The sequence below is a fragment of the Perca fluviatilis genome, chromosome 21, assembly GCF_010015445.1.
Source record: "Perca fluviatilis chromosome 21, GENO_Pfluv_1.0, whole genome shotgun sequence".
NCBI classification, from domain to species: domain Eukaryota; kingdom Metazoa; phylum Chordata; class Actinopteri; order Perciformes; family Percidae; genus Perca; species Perca fluviatilis.
In genome coordinates, this window is record NC_053132.1 from 3,668,769 (window position 1) to 3,687,777 (window position 19,009).

Genomic DNA, 19,009 nt, shown 5'->3' on the forward strand with positions numbered 1-19,009 from the left:
AGGGAAAGTTATTACAGGAGACCAGGGACAGTCAGGTGGAGAGTCTCAGGGAGACCAGGGACAGTCAGGTGGAGAGTCTCAGGGAGACCAGGGACAGTGAGGTGTAGAGTCTCAGGTAAGTGTGTTAGTTCATATTTGGAGGTGTGTGCTGTCAGGGTTGGCAGATGAGCTTTACCAGTGGCTCACTCATTTATATTATGATCAGCTAATTTAACAAGTGTACAAAAGCATTGTATTTCTTTTATATGGGGACACTTTTTCAAAATTAGTCATTATGTTTTTAAGTATTTTTGTGGCTTTATTGTGAACATCTTAAAAAATAAATGCATGGTTTTAAAGAAGAATATTTTTGTCAATTTAGTCAGCTTTTTCAATGAATCAAGAGAAACCGTGAAAAGAAGGATAATGGTACAGTCTCCATGCTACACTAATGATAGTATTAAGGCTTTCCTCTGTGCACACACATCATCTGTGAGTATAATGGTGGCTGTATTATTTGTGTCCCCTTCAAAAATTGCTCTTCAGAAATTTATGTTTATTGACCGCGCCCCCTACTGTTAGATGAGATTTACGCCCATGAAAGTAAGACTACAATTACATATATCGTACAAAAGATTAAAACACATCAACAGCACAGAAACAGGTTTCATGATATCCTCGGATCCAGATCTTAACTGGCAGCACACTGATTTTGGTTTAGCAACAGGATAGACTGATGTATAACAGAGTTCATGAGCCTGATGGGACTCTAAATCACCTGTTAGAAGACAAAGGTTGGTATTCATAATTTAAAACATGCATGGAGTCAGAAGAGACGCTGTTAGCGAGCCTGAGCATGCTCTTATTGAGGGTTGTATGAAAGGAGTTAATCTCGTGGAATGAATACTTTGATAGATTCCAGTTTTACTTGGTAGCTGCTGGGACATGTCTTGCACCTATATGATCTAACAATCAAAGAAAGAAATTCAGATGGGCACTAATGAGTTCATGCACACTAATATTCCCCTATTATTCCTAATATAACAATATTCTGAATTAGAAAAAAGGCCGGTTTCCGAAATAAGCATTTTCCTATTAAGACATGTTGGATATTCTGGTATTATTCAGGTTTTAGAAGCATTCTTTGGACAGCACATTGGGGATATGCGTCTCAATCTACAAGGGGGACCGAAGCTGGAATAGTTGCATAGTTTGCCTTTAAGGGGTGCAAGTGGTGTGACAATGGCCCTCATTTATCAACCTAACGTAGAAACCAGCGCAGATATGAGCGCAGAAATCATCTTACGACAGGCTTCACGTGTGATTCATGAAATGTTCGTATCACACCAATCAGAGCGTAAGAATGGTCGTACATTGATAAATGCTGCGACGGGAAACGATCGTCATTTGAACATCACGCCCCAATATATTGTCGGTTTTGAGTCCTCGCCCCTGCTATTTACAACATGGCGAGACGTAATCGGGCTGAGAAGCGGCACTTTTCAGAGGTGGAGATTGAAAGCCTGATATCTCCGGTTCATTTGCACTAACGTGTGTACTATGTGGCAGCCTGAAAACTGGTATTAAAGGCTGTAGAAAGAATGCGGAATGGAAAGAGATCACTGATGCAGTCAACAGTGTTGCCGTAGTAAATCGGACTCAGTTGAAGTTTATTTAATTTATACACCCTTGACATATGTGTGCTATAGTCCTAATAGTAATACAGGCTTCTATTGCAATCTCTTAGGCCTACATGTAGATGTACCTTTATTTAAATAAACACACAGTAGCAGAGTTTATGCAGTGTCTTTTATTTTACTCACGTTTTTTTCATTAGTCAGAATGGGGCAACAGCTGAGGGAGAGCGCGTGTCCTCCGTCCCCCATGCTGGACCACCACCCTGACCCTGTCTCCTGACAGCAGAGGGGCTGGAAAAACAAACCAAAAAAAACTCGGTCAATGGCAGAAATACGTTGTTCACTTGTGGCCATTAATGACACTTTAAAAGAGAAACATGTTTCCTGTATTGAGTATCATTGCCAAACATAACACTATACCTTTTAAAAGCGAGGAATAATATCCTGTCTCCTTGGTATAACCCCCAGTTGGGGCTGTGCTGGACTCTGCTCTCTGGGCATCGGCTCATCTGGCTCCATCACTACATTTATGGCATCCTGCTTTCCTACGTTATGTTGTGCAGAACCCCACAGGCTAAAACAGTGTGCACTGTTATACCGGCGCGTAGAGGTCTTCTTAAAGAGCCAGAATCGGAATCGGCGTAGGAATCGGCGTAGGAATCGGCGTGCGCCTGTCCTACGCCTGTTTTAGGTCATACACATGATTCATAAATGAGGGCCATTATGTGCTGTTTAAAAGTGGATGAGTTGTGATTTCTTACTTGACATAGAAGGAAAATTATCCGCTTTAAGGAAATCCATGCTGTTAGCTTCTTATGATCCTGAAGCTGCAGTGGTTACTCTTTCAATGGGTTAGCAGTGTCTTTCCACAGAAAGTGAGACACACCTAGTGGGAAATATAACTAAACCTGAATAATACCGGAATATCCTACATGTCTTAATAGGAAAATGCTTAATTCGGAACCAGCCTTTTCGGGATATCCAAACAGAATATGCTTTTTGCTTGACATGTATCAAATTCAGAATATTGTCATATTAGAAATAATAGTGGAATATTAGTGTGCATGAACTCATTAGTGCCCATCTGAATTTCTTTTCTGTGACTGTTAGATCATATAGGTGCAAGACATGTCCCAGCAGCTTGCGAGCTTTAGTTCCAATGAGACAACCTGCAGGGGGACCGAAGCTGGAAATGTTGCATAGTTTGCCTTAAGTGTTCTAATGGTTCATTTATTAGTTGTATTCATCATTTAATCATTCAACATAGCGTACCACTATTTCACAGCTGCACATCATACTTACTATCCATTTTCAGATGGTCTGATCAACCACATGTGGCTCCTGGCTAATAAGGTCGGTGGGATGCGGCTGAATAATACCTGCATATCCCCATATTGGTCCCCATTGTAGATTGAGACGCATATCACCAATGTGCTGTATTCATGTCCAAAGTATGCTTCTAAAACCTGAATAATACTGGCATAACACACAAGTCTTAATAGGAAAATGCTTAATTCGGAAACCGGCCTTTTCGGGATATCCGAACAGAATATGCTGTTTACATGACCTGTATCAAATTCGGAATATTGTCATATTAGGAATAATAGGGGAATATTAATGTGCATGAACTCATTGGTGCCCATCTGAGTTTAGATCATATAGGTGCAAGACATGTCTCAGCAGCTACCAAGTAAAACTGGAATCTATCCAAGTATTCTTTTCAGAGAAGCAACTCCTTTCATACAACCCTCAATAAGAGCATGCTACTCGCTAACAGCCGCTTTCTTCTGATTCCATGCATGTTTTAAATTCTAACAGGTGATTTAGAGTCCCTTCTTTTGCACACAACAGACTCAGTTTCTCTTTTATAAATCAGTCTGGAGTGTTAAGTGTTGTAATGATTCGTTGATCTGTTTAATTCATCCTTTAATCATTTCTCGTATTTCCTAGCTGCATTTCAAACTTTGCATCCACGTTAAGACAAATTATATATATAATATATATATATATATATATATATATATATATATATATATATATATATATATATATATATATATATATATATATATATATATATACATAAGTAATGATGTGTTAGGGTCAGGATGTCCGTGCTACCATTCTTGAGGTGATCTTGGTCAACTCTGAACATGTGAAGTGTTTTGATTTTTCTGCCACTCCGCAATGTACCTTATGTTATTTAATGATGTAATGCATTACATGAGCCTGCAAGAATGGAGATGGTCTGAGTCAATGTAACCCAAGGTTGATAATTGAACTTGAAGCACACATTAAGATGGGCTAATTGCCATGTATTGGATTATGCATGGCCTCTGAGATCAGCACTTTTATACACACATGCCCAGTCAGAAACACAGCGAGACAGACCAATGCACTAAAGGCCTAAGCTGAAGGCCGCCCACACATTATTGTATACCCAGTTTAATATGTAGCTTCATTTTAAACAATATATGTAGTAGGCGGCCCCTGCTATCTCTCTATCAGTTAAAGGGTCCTTGGCTTATAAAACGTTGAAGACCCCTGCTCTAGAAAAACACTGCTGTTCACTAGAGTACCTCGTAGTGCTCATGTGGAACCAGTTTCCAGTTTTGCTAGGGAGGCAGACGCCTTCTCAACATTTAAGAGTAAGCTTAAAACTCGACTAGCAGAAATAACAAGTCACAAATTGACATACTTATTCACTCATTGCAAGAAAGATTAACTGTAGTTTGGATTAACTAATCCAAAATGGCAATGGATACATCGGTAACCAGTAGTTGGCTCATAGTGTCAGATTTAATAATGTCTAAGTCAGGTAATGTCACTTTAAAAAACACACACAACTGAGACACTGATCTGTGTCTGTTTGACCAATCAGCAGCTGTTAAGATATAAGAGGGATAATTGTTTCCATGTATGTAAAGTAGGAAATCATAAATCCTCCACTTCTGTTAGCTCTGTAAGATTCACCAGAACAGCCTCCATACATAACTGTACTGTACCCTTCCGTTATACAACCTTTGGACAGTCAGCTTTTTCAGTTAAAGCCATCACTCAATGGAATATTCCAGACAACATAAAGACCTGTAGTTCCATCAGAAGCTTCACATTCCAATTAAAACATTATTTAAAAACCATTCAACTCTGCAACCACGTGGGTGTGCGCTCTATCAACTGAGCCACCCGGGCGCCCCCAACTATTGTCTTCTAACAGGCGATTTAGAGTCTCTTCCTTTAGATACAACAGGCTTAAGAAATCAGTCTATCCTGTTGCTAAACCAAAATCAATGTGCTGCCAATTAAGATCTGGATCCAAAGATATCTCAAAACGTCTTTCTGTCTTCATCTTTGTACGTTATGTGTAATTGTTGCCTAGCTTTGTGTGTAGTTTTCTTTTACTTCGTCTTTTGAGTGGAGCTGCTCGGGAACGCGTGTGAACTGACAAAGTTGTATCGTCGTCATCGTTGAATTCAATTTGCAAATTAGTGTGCCAAAGATTTTAAAATCTTGTCTTAAAATCTTAATAAATAGTTAACAGTTAATATACACTTAAACATTACTTACAGAGAACAGGAACGCCTGTATTTGTTTGTCTTAATTTATTTTTCGCCATGATAAAATGTTTCTTTTCTTTATGTTTTATAAAGTAACAACAACAACAAAACATTCCTAGAATGAGTACAGAATGCAAATGGGATATTGCTACTGCCAGGGGTCTATAATAAACTTGGGAGATAAACCAGTAGAGTTTGGAAATCTGGTCTCTTGTGCCTCTAGTGGTGTGCAGAACTTTAAGGTGGGTGTGGTGACTTTAGCACAATAGTGGTGTCTTTCTCTTATTTATCTTTTTATTTATCAATCATCGTGTCTGTTGGCATCAGGAAGGAAAGTTAACTCCCATTTGACATAACACCTGGGGGACTTAAAAGAAAAAAAGTTGTCATATCTAGGAGGTGTTCACACGCTAAGGTGATCTGCCAAGATTCCAGGTTTGCAGCAGGCATGTCAGAGGGAGGGGTCCCAGGTTTTCTGACAGGATATAAGGACTCTCACAGCATCAGACCCCACCCCAACCGCCCCCTGGGAAAAAAAAAAAAAAAACCCACACACCCCCAAAAAAAAAAAACAACTTCACCAAGTGAGATCAAACTGGGCTTAGTAAAGACAGAAGGTGAAAAACAGATATACAGTATATATTTAGACTTTTACTGAACTGTGTCAGGCTGTCAATGTCAGACTAGACTCTACAAAGAAATACTGTATTTCTAATCCCCATAGACTGTAACACTTTGTCTCTTTAACGTTTTGTCGTCTTTGTGTGTAAAGGAGAGTTGTTACTCCCAGTGTTTGAAACTCTTAACACTTGTACTACTTTACAGTGTACATAAGTACGGTAAGGCTGTGTTCACTTTCCTAACAGGTTGGAGAATGGGCCTCAGGTAACATGAACGTTGCTGCCCTGGGTCGACCTTTCACCCTGGGAATGCTCTATGATGCTCGGACAGATAATCTGATCCCAGGTAAGTGTTGATTACATTATTATTACAAATTTAAAGGAACTCTGACATCATTTCATTAAGTGGTTACACTATTTTAACCTCACCTCTTTAATATTCATATGCACTATTAAAATAATTAGCAAATGCTTTGTAATTCTACAATGTACAATAGTTGTGACCATTTATTAGTTAAATATATTAAGGATGTAGGATAAATTGTTGGTATATTATCCTGCGATGAAAATGAAAAATGTAATTTTAATTACTGTTGCAGAATTTTAACCCAAAATTATCTGTGGAGGCGTTTTTACAATATCCTGGACTAGGGTTGCCCCATTTTCTTATACTGCACTGTAACTGTTATTCTTGTATTTTATACATCTCTTATTCTATATTTGCTGTTTTAACTGCTCCTTGATGTTTAGTATAAAGCACATTCAGTTGCCGTGGTGCTAAAATGTTCTGTACAAATAATGCTGCCTTGCCTATGAAACCCGACTCTGGTCCAAATTAGTTTTTAGTGAGATTAGCAGAGCAGAAAACATAGTTTTGGTGTCTTGATTGTGTGTGCAGTCTTCAAACTCTTTTTCTCCTCCTGCTCCCGTGCTGTTTAAGGTGATTGTTGTCATGAGAGCGGGACAGAGCTCTGTCGCCGGCTGCATGCATGCATGCACAAACTCTCTCTCTGTTAAAGTAGATAAGCTAACATGGGCTCGAAGAACAAAGAAACAGGCACTTAAAGGCTAGCCTACTCGCTAACATTAATTATCTTGTCTTCTCTCACTGTGATTTGAATTTAAAACACACACACACACATACACACATAGGAGTTAATTGAGTGTTTCCTAATAATATTGACTAGAGGAAGCATAAATAAGGTGAATAGAATTGGTCGAAGCACTGAGCCTTGTGGAACGCCATGGCTAACTTTAGCGTGTCTGGAGGAATCTTCGTTAACATTAACACATTGAGATTAATCAGATAAATAGGGCTTAAACCAGCTTAATGCCAACTAAGTGTTCCAGTCTCTGTATCCGGATGGTATGGTCAATAGTGTTGAATGCAGCACTAAGATCTAGTAAGACAAGTACGGAGACAAGTCCTTTGTCTGCAGCAGTTAAAAGGTCATTAGTCATTTTCACCAGTGCTGTCTCTGTGCTATGATGCTTTCTAAATCCTGACTGAAAGTCCTCAAATAAACTGTTGCTATGTAGAAAGTCACATAAGTGATTAGCAACAACCTTCTCAAGGATCTTGGAGAGAAAGGGGAGATTAGATATAGGTCTATAGTTTGGTAAGACATCAGGATCGAGGGTGTTTTTTTTAGAAGAGGTTTTTATCACAGCTACTTTAAATGACTGTGGTACATAACCTGTTAATAAAGACATATTGATCATATCTAGTAATGAAGTGTAAACCATGGGTAACGCTTCTTTGAGTAGCCTCGTTGGGATGGGGTCTAACAGACCGGTAGATGGCTTATCCGAAGAGATCTTTAACATTAATTTTTGAAGGTCTATAGGATAAAAGCAGTCTAAGTATATGTCAGGTCTTCTCATCTTTCTAGCAGTCCTGCGTTTAAAGGTGAACCGTTAGGAGTTGAGGGCAAAAGGTGATGAATTTTATCTCTAATGGTTATAATATTATCATTAAAGAAGCTCATGAAGTAGTCACTACTCAGAGCTAGTGTTGACGAACTGACCGAAGAGCCGGTTAATTAACCCGACTGAACCGGGAGAATCGAGTGCCATACGTCAATGAACCGACTCACTCCTGTTATTGTTTTTTATCTCATTCGTGCCGTTGTGTGTAGCTGGTATTCTTCTGCTACTGTGTGTGTAGTAATCTAGCTAATTTGCGCCTCCACTGGAGTGGTGGTAGAATCAATCATGAAATGGGCTACCTAGACAACGCAGCAGGCTACTAAACAAGACCGAGGCTGAATGTGACCGTGCAACCGGCAGCTCGAGTCTAATGTAATCCAGCGGTGTCTTGGTTCTCAGCAAGTTTGAGTTATTACCAAATCTTATTTTTGATGCATCTTAGATGATTGTGTTCATGGCAATTCACACATTATCGATGGGGAAGTACATCACATACAAATACATGTTATCTTGGTAGTTATGTTAAGTTTGATGTTGATACATGATAGGTAGGCTGTCACGAGGACACCGCGCACCAGGCTACTGAACAAGACCGTAAGGACCGTAACCAAGGGTACTGCATGAGTCTATATTCAAACAGGTGTCTAGGTTCTCGGCAAGCTTGAGTTATCTACCTATCCCAGAAGCCTTTTTTTTTTAATCGTGCATCTTAGATGATTGTGTACATAGAAATTCATAGGCCACATTATCAATAGATATCACATTTAAATACACCTCATTTTATCTTGGTAGTTATGTTAAAGTTAAATGTGTGTTACATGGTAGGTAGGCCATCATGAGGAGACCGCGCACCAGGCTACTGAACGAGACCGTAACCGTGCCTAATGCATGAGTCTGTAATCAAACGTGTGTCTAGGTTCTCGGCAAGTTTGACTTAGCAGCCTTTATGTCTCGTGCATTTTAGAATTGTGTTCATGGAATATCATAGGCTACATTACCAAGGGGAAAGTACTATATCACATACAAATACACGTAATGTTATCTTGGTAGTAATGTTAAGTTAAATGTTAGATGTGAATGTTGTTACATGGTAATAATGAGGAGGAGACCGCGCACCGCAGGTCTTTTTACTTTAACGGGTAGTGGTCTTTGTTAACCTCTGTTTGTCAGAATGACCATAACTCAACAGTGGCTGCAGTCTCTTTTTATAGAGTAGACAAATAAAACTTTACATTAATGCTCTGGCCTGATAAATTACATTTTACACTATAACGTTACATGTAACAGCATGACAGTTATGCCTTACAAAATATGCCAAGTGGGCAAACTTTGAAGGCTTCTACCACAGCCTAACTTAAGTATCAGAATACACTAACTCGTCTTTTTGTATTTGTATGTCTTACTGTCTGTTTCTGGACCGTGTGTGTCTGTAATAAAAGCTTTGATTGATTGATTAACAAAGCGGACCAGGACAAGTTATGTTGTTTAAACTAACCATCAAAAGGTTACACTAGCAATGTTAGTTATCTATAATGTTTTACATGTATATATTGTACGGCTGCAGGCAGCCACTGACGAAGTTATGGTCATTCTGACAAACAGAGGTTAACAAAGACCACTACACGTTAAAGTAAAAAAACTTGAGCTGGACACTAAAATTAGTGTAAAAACAACAGCTAGTGTGAAGCTAACGTTAGTTAATGCTAACCTTTGTGCTAGCGATGCTTCATGTCCAGCTGTCCACGTATTTTCCCTTTAATCAATCAATCAATCAAAACTTTATTTATAGAGCACTTTTCATACATAACATGTAGCACAAAGTGCTTTACAATAAAAAAACAATAGTCCCCCCATCACATAAAATACATCCCCAGACACCTACAGACACACACACACCGACAACATCCACAGACACTGTCTCATACACACAATAAAGCTAACATGTCGCTGGGCACAGAAAAGCTGAATTAAACAGGTGGGTCTTGAGCCTGCTCTTAAAAATCTGCAGACTGCAGACTGTTCCACAGACGAGGGCCGTAGTACTGAAACGACGCTTCTCTGTGAGTGTGTCCTGACCTTGGGAATAGTCAAAAGGCCAGTACCAGAGGACCTCAGGGTTCGTGAAGGCTCATATGGTAAAAGCAGTTCAACTAGATAAGAAGGCCCAACACCCTTAAGACATTGAAAAACTAACAAAAGCACCTTAAAATCGATCCTGAAACACACAGGGAGCCAATGCAGTGATCTTAAAACCGGTGTAATATGTGCCCTCCTTCTGGTCCTCGTCAGCACACGAGCGGCTGAGTTCTGTAACAGTTGAAGTGGAGAGATACTCTTTTTGGGGAGACCAGAAAGCAGGGCATTACAATAATCAATGCGACTGGTGATAAAAGCATGCATCAGCATCTCTTTATGTGTTAATGACAAAAAAATGCCACTGCGGGGATAATGTCCCAAAGTATCTATTCAAAAAGGCTAATATCTTTCACATGTCTTACCTGTGGGCAGGCGCCAGCATGTTGCCTTCGGGGCGGGACGCTATGGTGACTGCAGAGTGAATACTGTGGTGCTACATTCAAAGTCATACATGGAAGGGGAGAAGTCATTGTTCCTGCCGAACTGCACAATCTGGCACAGTTTATTGCTCTTATAGTGTAATTGATACCATGTGTTGTCCAAAACAATTTCTTAAATGGATCTTTGTCACTGGCATCAGTTTGTTAAGTAAAAATCACATGTATATAGTGGATAGAAAGCATTCAGTCATAGTTCTCACAGTAACACCATTTCCTGAAGGCAACATGACAGTCTTCTGCCTTCTTTGTAAGGCTGTCACTCATAATGCCACACCCCTCTGAGTTGAAGCCACGCCCCTCACGCAAAAATCAGGGCCTAAAGTCTGAAACCGGAAAAAAAAGATTTGAAACCGAAAAAAAAGATTTGAAGGCGCCCCAAAAAATAAGTTTTGAATCTGAAAACATGAAATGTGGAACTCAAAACAAATATAAAAGTGAAAAATTAAAATTTATAATTTATTCAAAATAAATCCAGAATTGAATCTATATTTTATTCAAACTGAAAAAAAATTGGTACACTTATTTTAAGTTTGAATACATGGTTTTATTTTACCAAGTTTTGACCAAAACTTAAATTTTCAATTTCAAGCTTTATTTTTTCAACTATATATATATATATTTTTCAAATGAACAAAACATTTGGCCCTGATTTAGCTCCATATACTACAAGCTCAACATTGAGCCACAAAAACACAAGGGTTACCCTTGTGTTTTGTGTAACACATCACTGAATCATATTAAATCAAATCAAAGTGAAGCATGTCAGTCCTGACACAAACACTGAAATAGAGAAATGCAGCCTTAAGTTTTTGTAGGAACAGCAATAGCAAATTGAAGGCATAAAGATATTGGGCCTGTTGTATCAGAAATTCTTAATGCGTGTGGGCCTAATAATTTTATAACATTACGGTAGGATCATTAAAAATACCTAGGCTAAGTAGGCTTTACACAGGTGTAAAAACACACAATTATCTTCAATAATTTTTATAAACTTCCAGTTGAACTATTACTGAACATTTGATAAATCATGCCAATTTACTGCACGGCGGCAGCAGAATAATAATAAACCAGCATTATTATAACAGTCATAACACCAAAAAGAAATCCTCATCTCCAAAACGTCTAGCAGGAAAAGTGTGAGCCCGAGGCTGGCAGCACTGAGTTGATGTTGATGTTCCCTCTGTCTATGGGTGCTGCTAGCTTGGTTTACAAGGTTAGCTCCCTCGTCGTCTGTTGCTAGCAGGGTCGCTACTTCATTCACTTTTTCTGCCTCCGGTCTTTACTCTTTTAGCTTGTGGTTGATCTATAAAGAAATCCAAAATGCGCTTTTGTGCCATGGCTAGCTAACTTCTGTAATGTTGACCAGCCGGGAAAGTTTCCACAACTATCTTCAAATTTTGAGCATTAAACTATAAAATAGAATATATGTGTTTTGGAGGAGTCGTGATATTTTGAGAAAGATAAAGTTATAATAATCAATATATTTCAGAAAATAATCTACCTGCACCATAGTCTGCTGTGCATTACGTGATTGCTCTGCTGAGACGGTAGATCTCAGACCTTCTGACGGACACAGAGCCCCGTTTGGGTCTCTGGGGTCTGTTTCACAAAAGCAGAATATATAAATCCAGGATAACTGATAAAGCGAGGCTTGACCTAGTCTAATCTGTGCATCCTGGCTTGGTGCGTTTCACGAAGGCCAAACCAGGCTGAGGAGGAGCGACTAGGTCGAGCCAGGCTGAAGTAATTCAGATAGATGCGCGTCCACGGCTTTCCTCAAAAGACCGCAAGGTCGATCACAGATTTACTGATGCCAAAATGGAGAATACGCATTGTGCATACTTTATACAGAGTGAGCAGAAGCTTCTTGTGGAAGTATGACGACAGGAAACACATTATTTGTTTAAAAAGAAAAGAAACACGGCCGCTGTAATGAAACAGCGAGAGAAAGAGAGGCAGATGATCACGGACCGACTGAATGCGTAATTGTAGCCTAAACATATACATTAACTGACCACGGCTCTGAATGGAAGCCGTCATAATCATTCCATTCAAGGTTTAGGCTACTAATCATTTTCACAAATTAACAGTTGTACTCTTTGCCTTAAAAGTAAGCAGAAGATAATGTTACTCAGGAAATTTACAATGAAGATCAATTTTCTACAACGCTAGAATATGATGCGTAAATATCTCTTTCACTCTGTTCCTCCCTCTCTCTCTCATGGGCTAAAATATAAGTTTCCTAAGTCATATTAACTTCCACTGCTCGCTTTTAATGCAAAGTGTACAACTGTTCGTTTTTGCAAATGACAGTGACTCATTGAATGGTTTCAGTTAAAAGCAGTATTTCATAAATGTATATTTTTAGACTATCATTCAGTTGGTCCACTATTATCTGCCACGCTTTTTCTCACGTTTCATTTCTTTTATTTTTTATAGAGGCAGAGTTTCCTTCTCTAAATATTATATGCCTTGCTCCCTGTATATATGGACATAGAAAATAAAGACACTGAAGAAATTGGACTCTAAAATCTAGAAACTATGAAGATAATTAAGTGATAAATTCCATGCACACTTACATTAATGGAACAGAGTGATATTCATCAGTTATTTCCCCCCAAATATAAGGTCAAAAACCATTGAGGTGTCCTCTCCCTGTTGTTACATGAATGTACAGTAGCCTACATCACTAGATAGTTACTGGTCCAGTGAACTAAGACTATCATTTGGGAGGATTGTACAATTAGGATATGTTCTTAAAATTGTACAATCCTCCCAAATTATATTCCCAGTTTACTGGACAACATAAATTGTGTGCTAAAAATGCAAAATACAATGTACATGGAAGTGGAACAAACATGATCCTTATTATTAAAGAATTAAAAAAAATTAATCAACTAAAATATTTCAAGGTGCATTGGTCAACTATAGAAATGTACAGCATTGTATGTGTTGCCCTTAGTAACAGACTTCATTTAAAACACATTTGAAATGTTATCAGCCTTTTCTAATTATCTCAACAGCTGCCATAATATATTCATCAAACTTCTAACAACAATATGAACAGCAGTCTTCATACAGCAATATAACAGTAACAATGACTGTCACATAATTATTAATAAAAAAATAATGGTCACAACTTGAAATAATAACAGTACTTAAAATAAACAGCAAAATGCACCTGTTGTATTTTAATCCAGGCTGATAATGACAATAGGGTAAAACCACTGCTGGGTGATCAGAAAAGGCTCCAGGATTAAATAAATCCTGGCTGCTAGCCTGGTCGGGAGCAGGCTAGCTGTACAAAATAAATCTCCATGGTGATTTATGTGCCTCCGCTTTCGTGAAACCGAATCAAGGCTTAATTCATCCAGGATAACTGGGAAATCCCGGCTTAATCCCTTATCTTGGTTTTGTGAAACAGGCCCCTGGTCTCTGAATGAGCGAACGTTAAGGGAAGTGTTTGTACGCTCCTCTATGCTATAAATCTCACCCAGATACAATAGAGCTATTTTCTGATTGGCTATTGTGTAGCCCCTTTCCTTTTTTTTGATTGGCTGATAAGTGGCAGGCTCGACTAACCCTGCGTTCGTGGACCTCGGAAAAACGTTTTTCCGAGTGAAAACGTCACCATTCGCGCATACCGTCCTGTGGGAATCAGAGGTCGGAAACTCGGGCTGGATTTTGATACCCGAGTTTCCCAGTTGTGACGCATTGTTGACAACTGATGTTTGATGGAGGCGTAATTGGTTCACTGAACATATTTTAATGACAATAAACTGTTTATTGTGGACAAATGCCTCTTCCAAGAAACATACACAGACATAATATGTTTCAAATTATTCATAAATAGGCCCACGTATAAAAAAAGAAAACACATTTTCCGTGTCCTTTCCCGGTGGTTGTCCTGCAGATAACACAAACAAACACCTGGCGATGTGCTGTTTGGATGCTCGCATAAGAAAACAGCAGAAAATCTTTTGTTATTGTGGCCTCCATGTTTTCACACACCTGATGCTCTCGGCTACGGCCAACCGTTGGTGGCAGTAATGCAAAAAGTTGTTATGCAAAACGCCAATATAACAGAAGAAGAACACGCATCCCGACCATGTGAACGCTACCAGTCGGAAAAACAACGTAACCACGGGGGCGGTGCTGTTATTCCGAGGTGGCATGAACGCAGAACAAGAACTCCAGGGTAGACGCGCTTGATTCCTGCCGGTTCCATAGAGAGCCGAAGTCACGCCCTTCTACTTCCGGTCCATGGGACCTATCTTTCGAAAAAATATGAACGAGGGTCAATGGAGAGATAATAATTATTTTTTGATCCAGTTTGAATTGAGCCATGGATTACAAATATGATGTTCGTCAATTTAAAACATTATTTTTCAACCGAAGAAAGTCTCCGTTTATTGTTAAACTGTTGAAGTATAATACTGTGAAAATACGTAATTAGAAAGACTACAAACTTCATGGATGGCGTCTCTCTGAAGCTACGATGTCTGTGTGTATGGTACCGGGGATGTAACGTTACTCTAATGAGCAGAGGATCTCGCTTGTTCTTTTGCTTATCTGCTGAAAACACTTGACTGGATAAAACACAGCAGTTAAGATAACGTTACATGTGTTGTTTAACAGAGCTAAGCTAGCTAGCTAGCAAGCAAACCAAGCATCAAGCTAGGTGATGTAGATTGTGTGAAACGGGAGATGTAGTTCACTGAGCTGTTTTACACAAAACTAAGTGGTACTACGACAAACCTACGGCTAACTGAGACTTTCTTCGGTTGAAAAATTATCTTTTAAATTGACGACCATCATATTTGTAATCCATGGCTCAATTCAAACGGGATCAAAAAATAATTTGCCTCTCCCCGTTCACTACCTTAAGGTCCCATGAGGTCCACCAGAAGGGGCGGGACTTCGGCTCTCTATAGTGATAGCGGCTTGGCCAGAGAAATTTGGGGCGCTGCCCCAAATAAATACGTCAGCGTACACAAGTCACTGGTGCTTGTTGGAGGATGCCACCGCGAGCAAAAAGAAGCTGTTTTAAACGGGTAGTAGAAAGCGCAAAACGGCACTGAAAAAGCATCAATTTAAAAAAGTAGAGCTCTAGAAAGTGACGCGGCCAAATGAACTTTTTCTATTTTTAGCAAAACGCCAAATGAAGATGCTGAGATGGGTAAGCTAAGTTAGTTAGGAGAAGTGCCTGCAAACCAGCGTTTATGTTTATGAATCAAACTGGTTCTTGTAGCTCCGCAGCAGCTACTAGTCCAGTTTACTGCCAGTAAGGTTACCAAGCAGCAGCTATATGAGCCCAGAAGTCCAGTTTGGGCAGGTAGGGTTGCTCATTGACTGGAGTATTATAAGAATTAATAAGAGTGTGGCGTTGACCTGCTCTATATGAAAATGCCCTGGGATAATTAATGATGCCAGATGATTCGACGCCTACCATAATGACACTGACTTGACTTGATCAGAAAGCTTTGTAAAAGGAGAGATTTGTGCTGAGAATTATGACAATTTATAAAATGTGATTTAGTGTCAGAAGCAGAGCCAGTAGTGTGCATTAGGGATAGCTGCTGTCAGTGTGGATGGCACATCTACTGTTAGCTGTTTCACACACTGTATCATATTGTGTGAACAAGCAAACATGATCAGATTAGCTACAATATAATCACTTTTTATGCCCAAATATTACTTGTGACCCATTATGAAAGTTGTATGAAATATTCAAAGGAAAAAATAGATGTCATTAGAAAGTGCAATACAATGTATCTTGTTCTTTATTTAATCTGTGATTACTTATTTGCACAGAAACAGATTCTGATATTGTTCAACATCATTGGGTTGTTGTTAAGATGTAAACTTTTCTAATAAATCTACATTGTGAAGCAACACTTGGAAATAGTGATATTTTACAAAATACACCGAACTACAAGGATGTAGCGAACAGGGCGCTATTGCAGACTTATATACTAAGGTTTTGATTACATTTTTTTAATATAGTCATTCGTGAAGTAAAGTGGGCCGGTCTAAGGCTTGAAAATCCAGGGCTGAAAACGAGTCCCAATCCGGCCCTGAACGTTACTCTAATGAGCAGAGGATCTTGCTTGTTATTTTGCTTCTCTGCTGAAAACACTTGACTGGATAAAACACAGCAGCTTAAGATAACGACCAACTGTTGTGGAATAGAGCTAAGCTAGCTAGATAGCGGCAACCGAGCATCAAGCTAGGTGAGGTAGATTGTGTGAGACGGGAGATGTAGTTCACTGGGCGGTTTCACACTAAACTAACAGGTCATATCTTGTCTTATTTTCACCTTTAACAGGCCCATGTTATTATCAATGTTTGTCAATATGTAAAAGCCCTTACGGAAATATTCCAGTTTATATTTACCTTCTATATCGTTAATGGGCCTCTAAAAAATGCCCATGTAGTGAGTGTCCATGTTGCCTAATAAGTCTCTGAGCAGTGTTCACCTTTCTAATGTCCACTAGCATACAGGCTAACTATAAACTAGCTTTGTGTATAACGTAACACAAACCCCCCCCATCTCAGAGGAGCGAAGCCTAATATTTCATTCAATAAAATTATAGTACAAAAGGAGCACTATCACTTTCTCTCCAATATTATTGTGAAAATAATAAAAAACACCTGGACCATATGACTATGGCAAGATCACTAGCATTTAGGTACATGGAGTGCTAACGAAAAAGCTAACGCTAGCATAAGGCTAACTTCCAACTTCATTAATGTCTACGATGAGTCGTGACATTTTGAGAAAAATAAAGTTAGGTTAGTAGGCTATTACAAGAATAAAGTCACTTATTATATTATTATTATATCTCAGACCTTCTGACAGACACAGAGCCCCGTTTGGGTCTCTGGTCTCTGAATGAGGCAAATAGTTTAGCTGGAGAGGAAACTGAACGCTGGAAAACGGAAACTACAGAAATGCACGGAGCACAAACGCCAACACATCTACCGCAGCATCATCACAGCTGAGCCGTCCATAAACCTGAAGCTGCGCTGCATTTTACAGAAAAGTGGACACAAACGGGTTTTGCTTCAGAGCTCCGTGTGTCTGAGTCTGAACCCTAGACTGGAAAAATCACGTCACAGGAACCCCAAACTAAATCAGTAGTATTGCGGCTCTAAACAACGTGTTGATGGCATCAATGTATTACACTGATTTGGCTACGATTCCTCCGAAACTTCACCGGATTTGCTCCATAGACAGTATGCTTTCCTCACATAGAGACGGTTTGCTAGGTGAGGGTGATGGATAGCAACAAATACAGCATGGTCGGACCCCGCTACGTAGCTACCCGTTCTATCGCCTCGGAAAATAAAACTGGACAAAGTTACATTAGGGGCTGAAGACCTGGCGAAATCGGCTGACTCCGCTCCTGGTGTAGCTAAACCGGGACATTTTAGCGTCCCGACAGGCTTTTGTCGGGACTCGGAACAAACAATTGAAAATTGGGACTGTCCCGGTCAAACCGGGGGCCGGTCACCATAATTTAAAACCACTAATAATTCATTGTGATGTTAAATCAAACTAAGTCCCACACATACATATGCTCATTTTTTTCCCCTTTAGTCTTTGCTATTAACATTCATCAACTATAAAATTAGAAAATTGTGTTTTTAAAATAAAGATGCATGGAAAACAAGATAAGTAAGTAGATTATTTTTTGTTTTCACAACAAATCAAGTCAAAACAAATGCAAATAAGTCAAACGTAAGCATAAAACACAATGTTTTCATTATTGGTATATTTATTGTACAAATTATCATGTCGGCTATAGCATGCAGCGTGCAGCAAGCAAGCGTCCGAGTCTTCAGCAGATTTTTTAAACGTTATTACGGTGTATAACTTACTAGAACAAAACAGAGCAACGCTGTTGTTGTCGACAAAACCACTGATTAAATTTATGTACATTGAAGTGATACTGAGTTAAAGATCAGCTGATTCGCTGTCTGATTCTCTGATATGAATGCCTTCATTGCATTGTGGGAAATCAGCTTTGCATCGCCCGAGCTTGGCTCATATCGTGTTCTGTCTTAAAAGCAAAGCTATACAGCTCCTCTGCTGCAGCCCGACTGGCAGAGAGAAACGTGCTGTGATCAGGGGAATCTGTGTGTAGGCATCGCATCCGGTGGGCCTCGTCACGGAATTTTTCGGGTGATTCCGTGAAACTGCTCGCAGATTTTGAGTTAAGGGGCGTGTTCATTTCACGGAATTCTGTGAGACCAGGTTGGAGACAATACGCTTACCGTAAACATCAGCACCTCAACCAACATACAAAGGGTAGTATTGTTCTCTGTTCAGTGCGCAGAGTGTAATTGCACATGTTGTCCTCTGATAGGTCTCCGGCCATCATCAAAATAATTTTGCTACTTTATCAGATGACTGATGTTTTCTAATTTCTATAGGTTTGACACTGTGGGATGATAAAACTCTACAAGGCAAGATAAGTGAAAGCTCTCAGCGAACCAGTAAGTCTCATATTTCGACATCTGACTCCACTGAATCCAAGTGCAAGCTGCTGGATGTTGAAGTTTCTCTGAAGGCCAGTGTCCTGGGTGGACTGATTGAATTTGGAGGATCTGCCAAGTATCTGAATGATCAGAAGAAATTCCTCCAATCAGAGCAGAGTGACGTGTCAGTACAAAACTACCACCAACTTCAAGCAGTTAATGATTGA

At 39.4% G+C, this 19,009-nt stretch overlaps 1 protein-coding gene across 1 annotated transcript; it reads left to right on the forward strand.

Annotated features, from left to right (window-relative positions):
• Window positions 1–1,821: 1,821 nt before the first annotated feature.
• On the forward strand, window positions 1,822–19,009 carry LOC120551587 (stonustoxin subunit beta-like). The gene is made up of 3 exons (XM_039789071.1): window positions 1,822–1,887; window positions 6,040–6,139; window positions 18,738–19,009. Exons 1-3 carry the CDS (start codon window positions 1,822–1,824, stop codon window positions 19,007–19,009), a joined length of 438 nt encoding a protein of 145 aa, XP_039645005.1.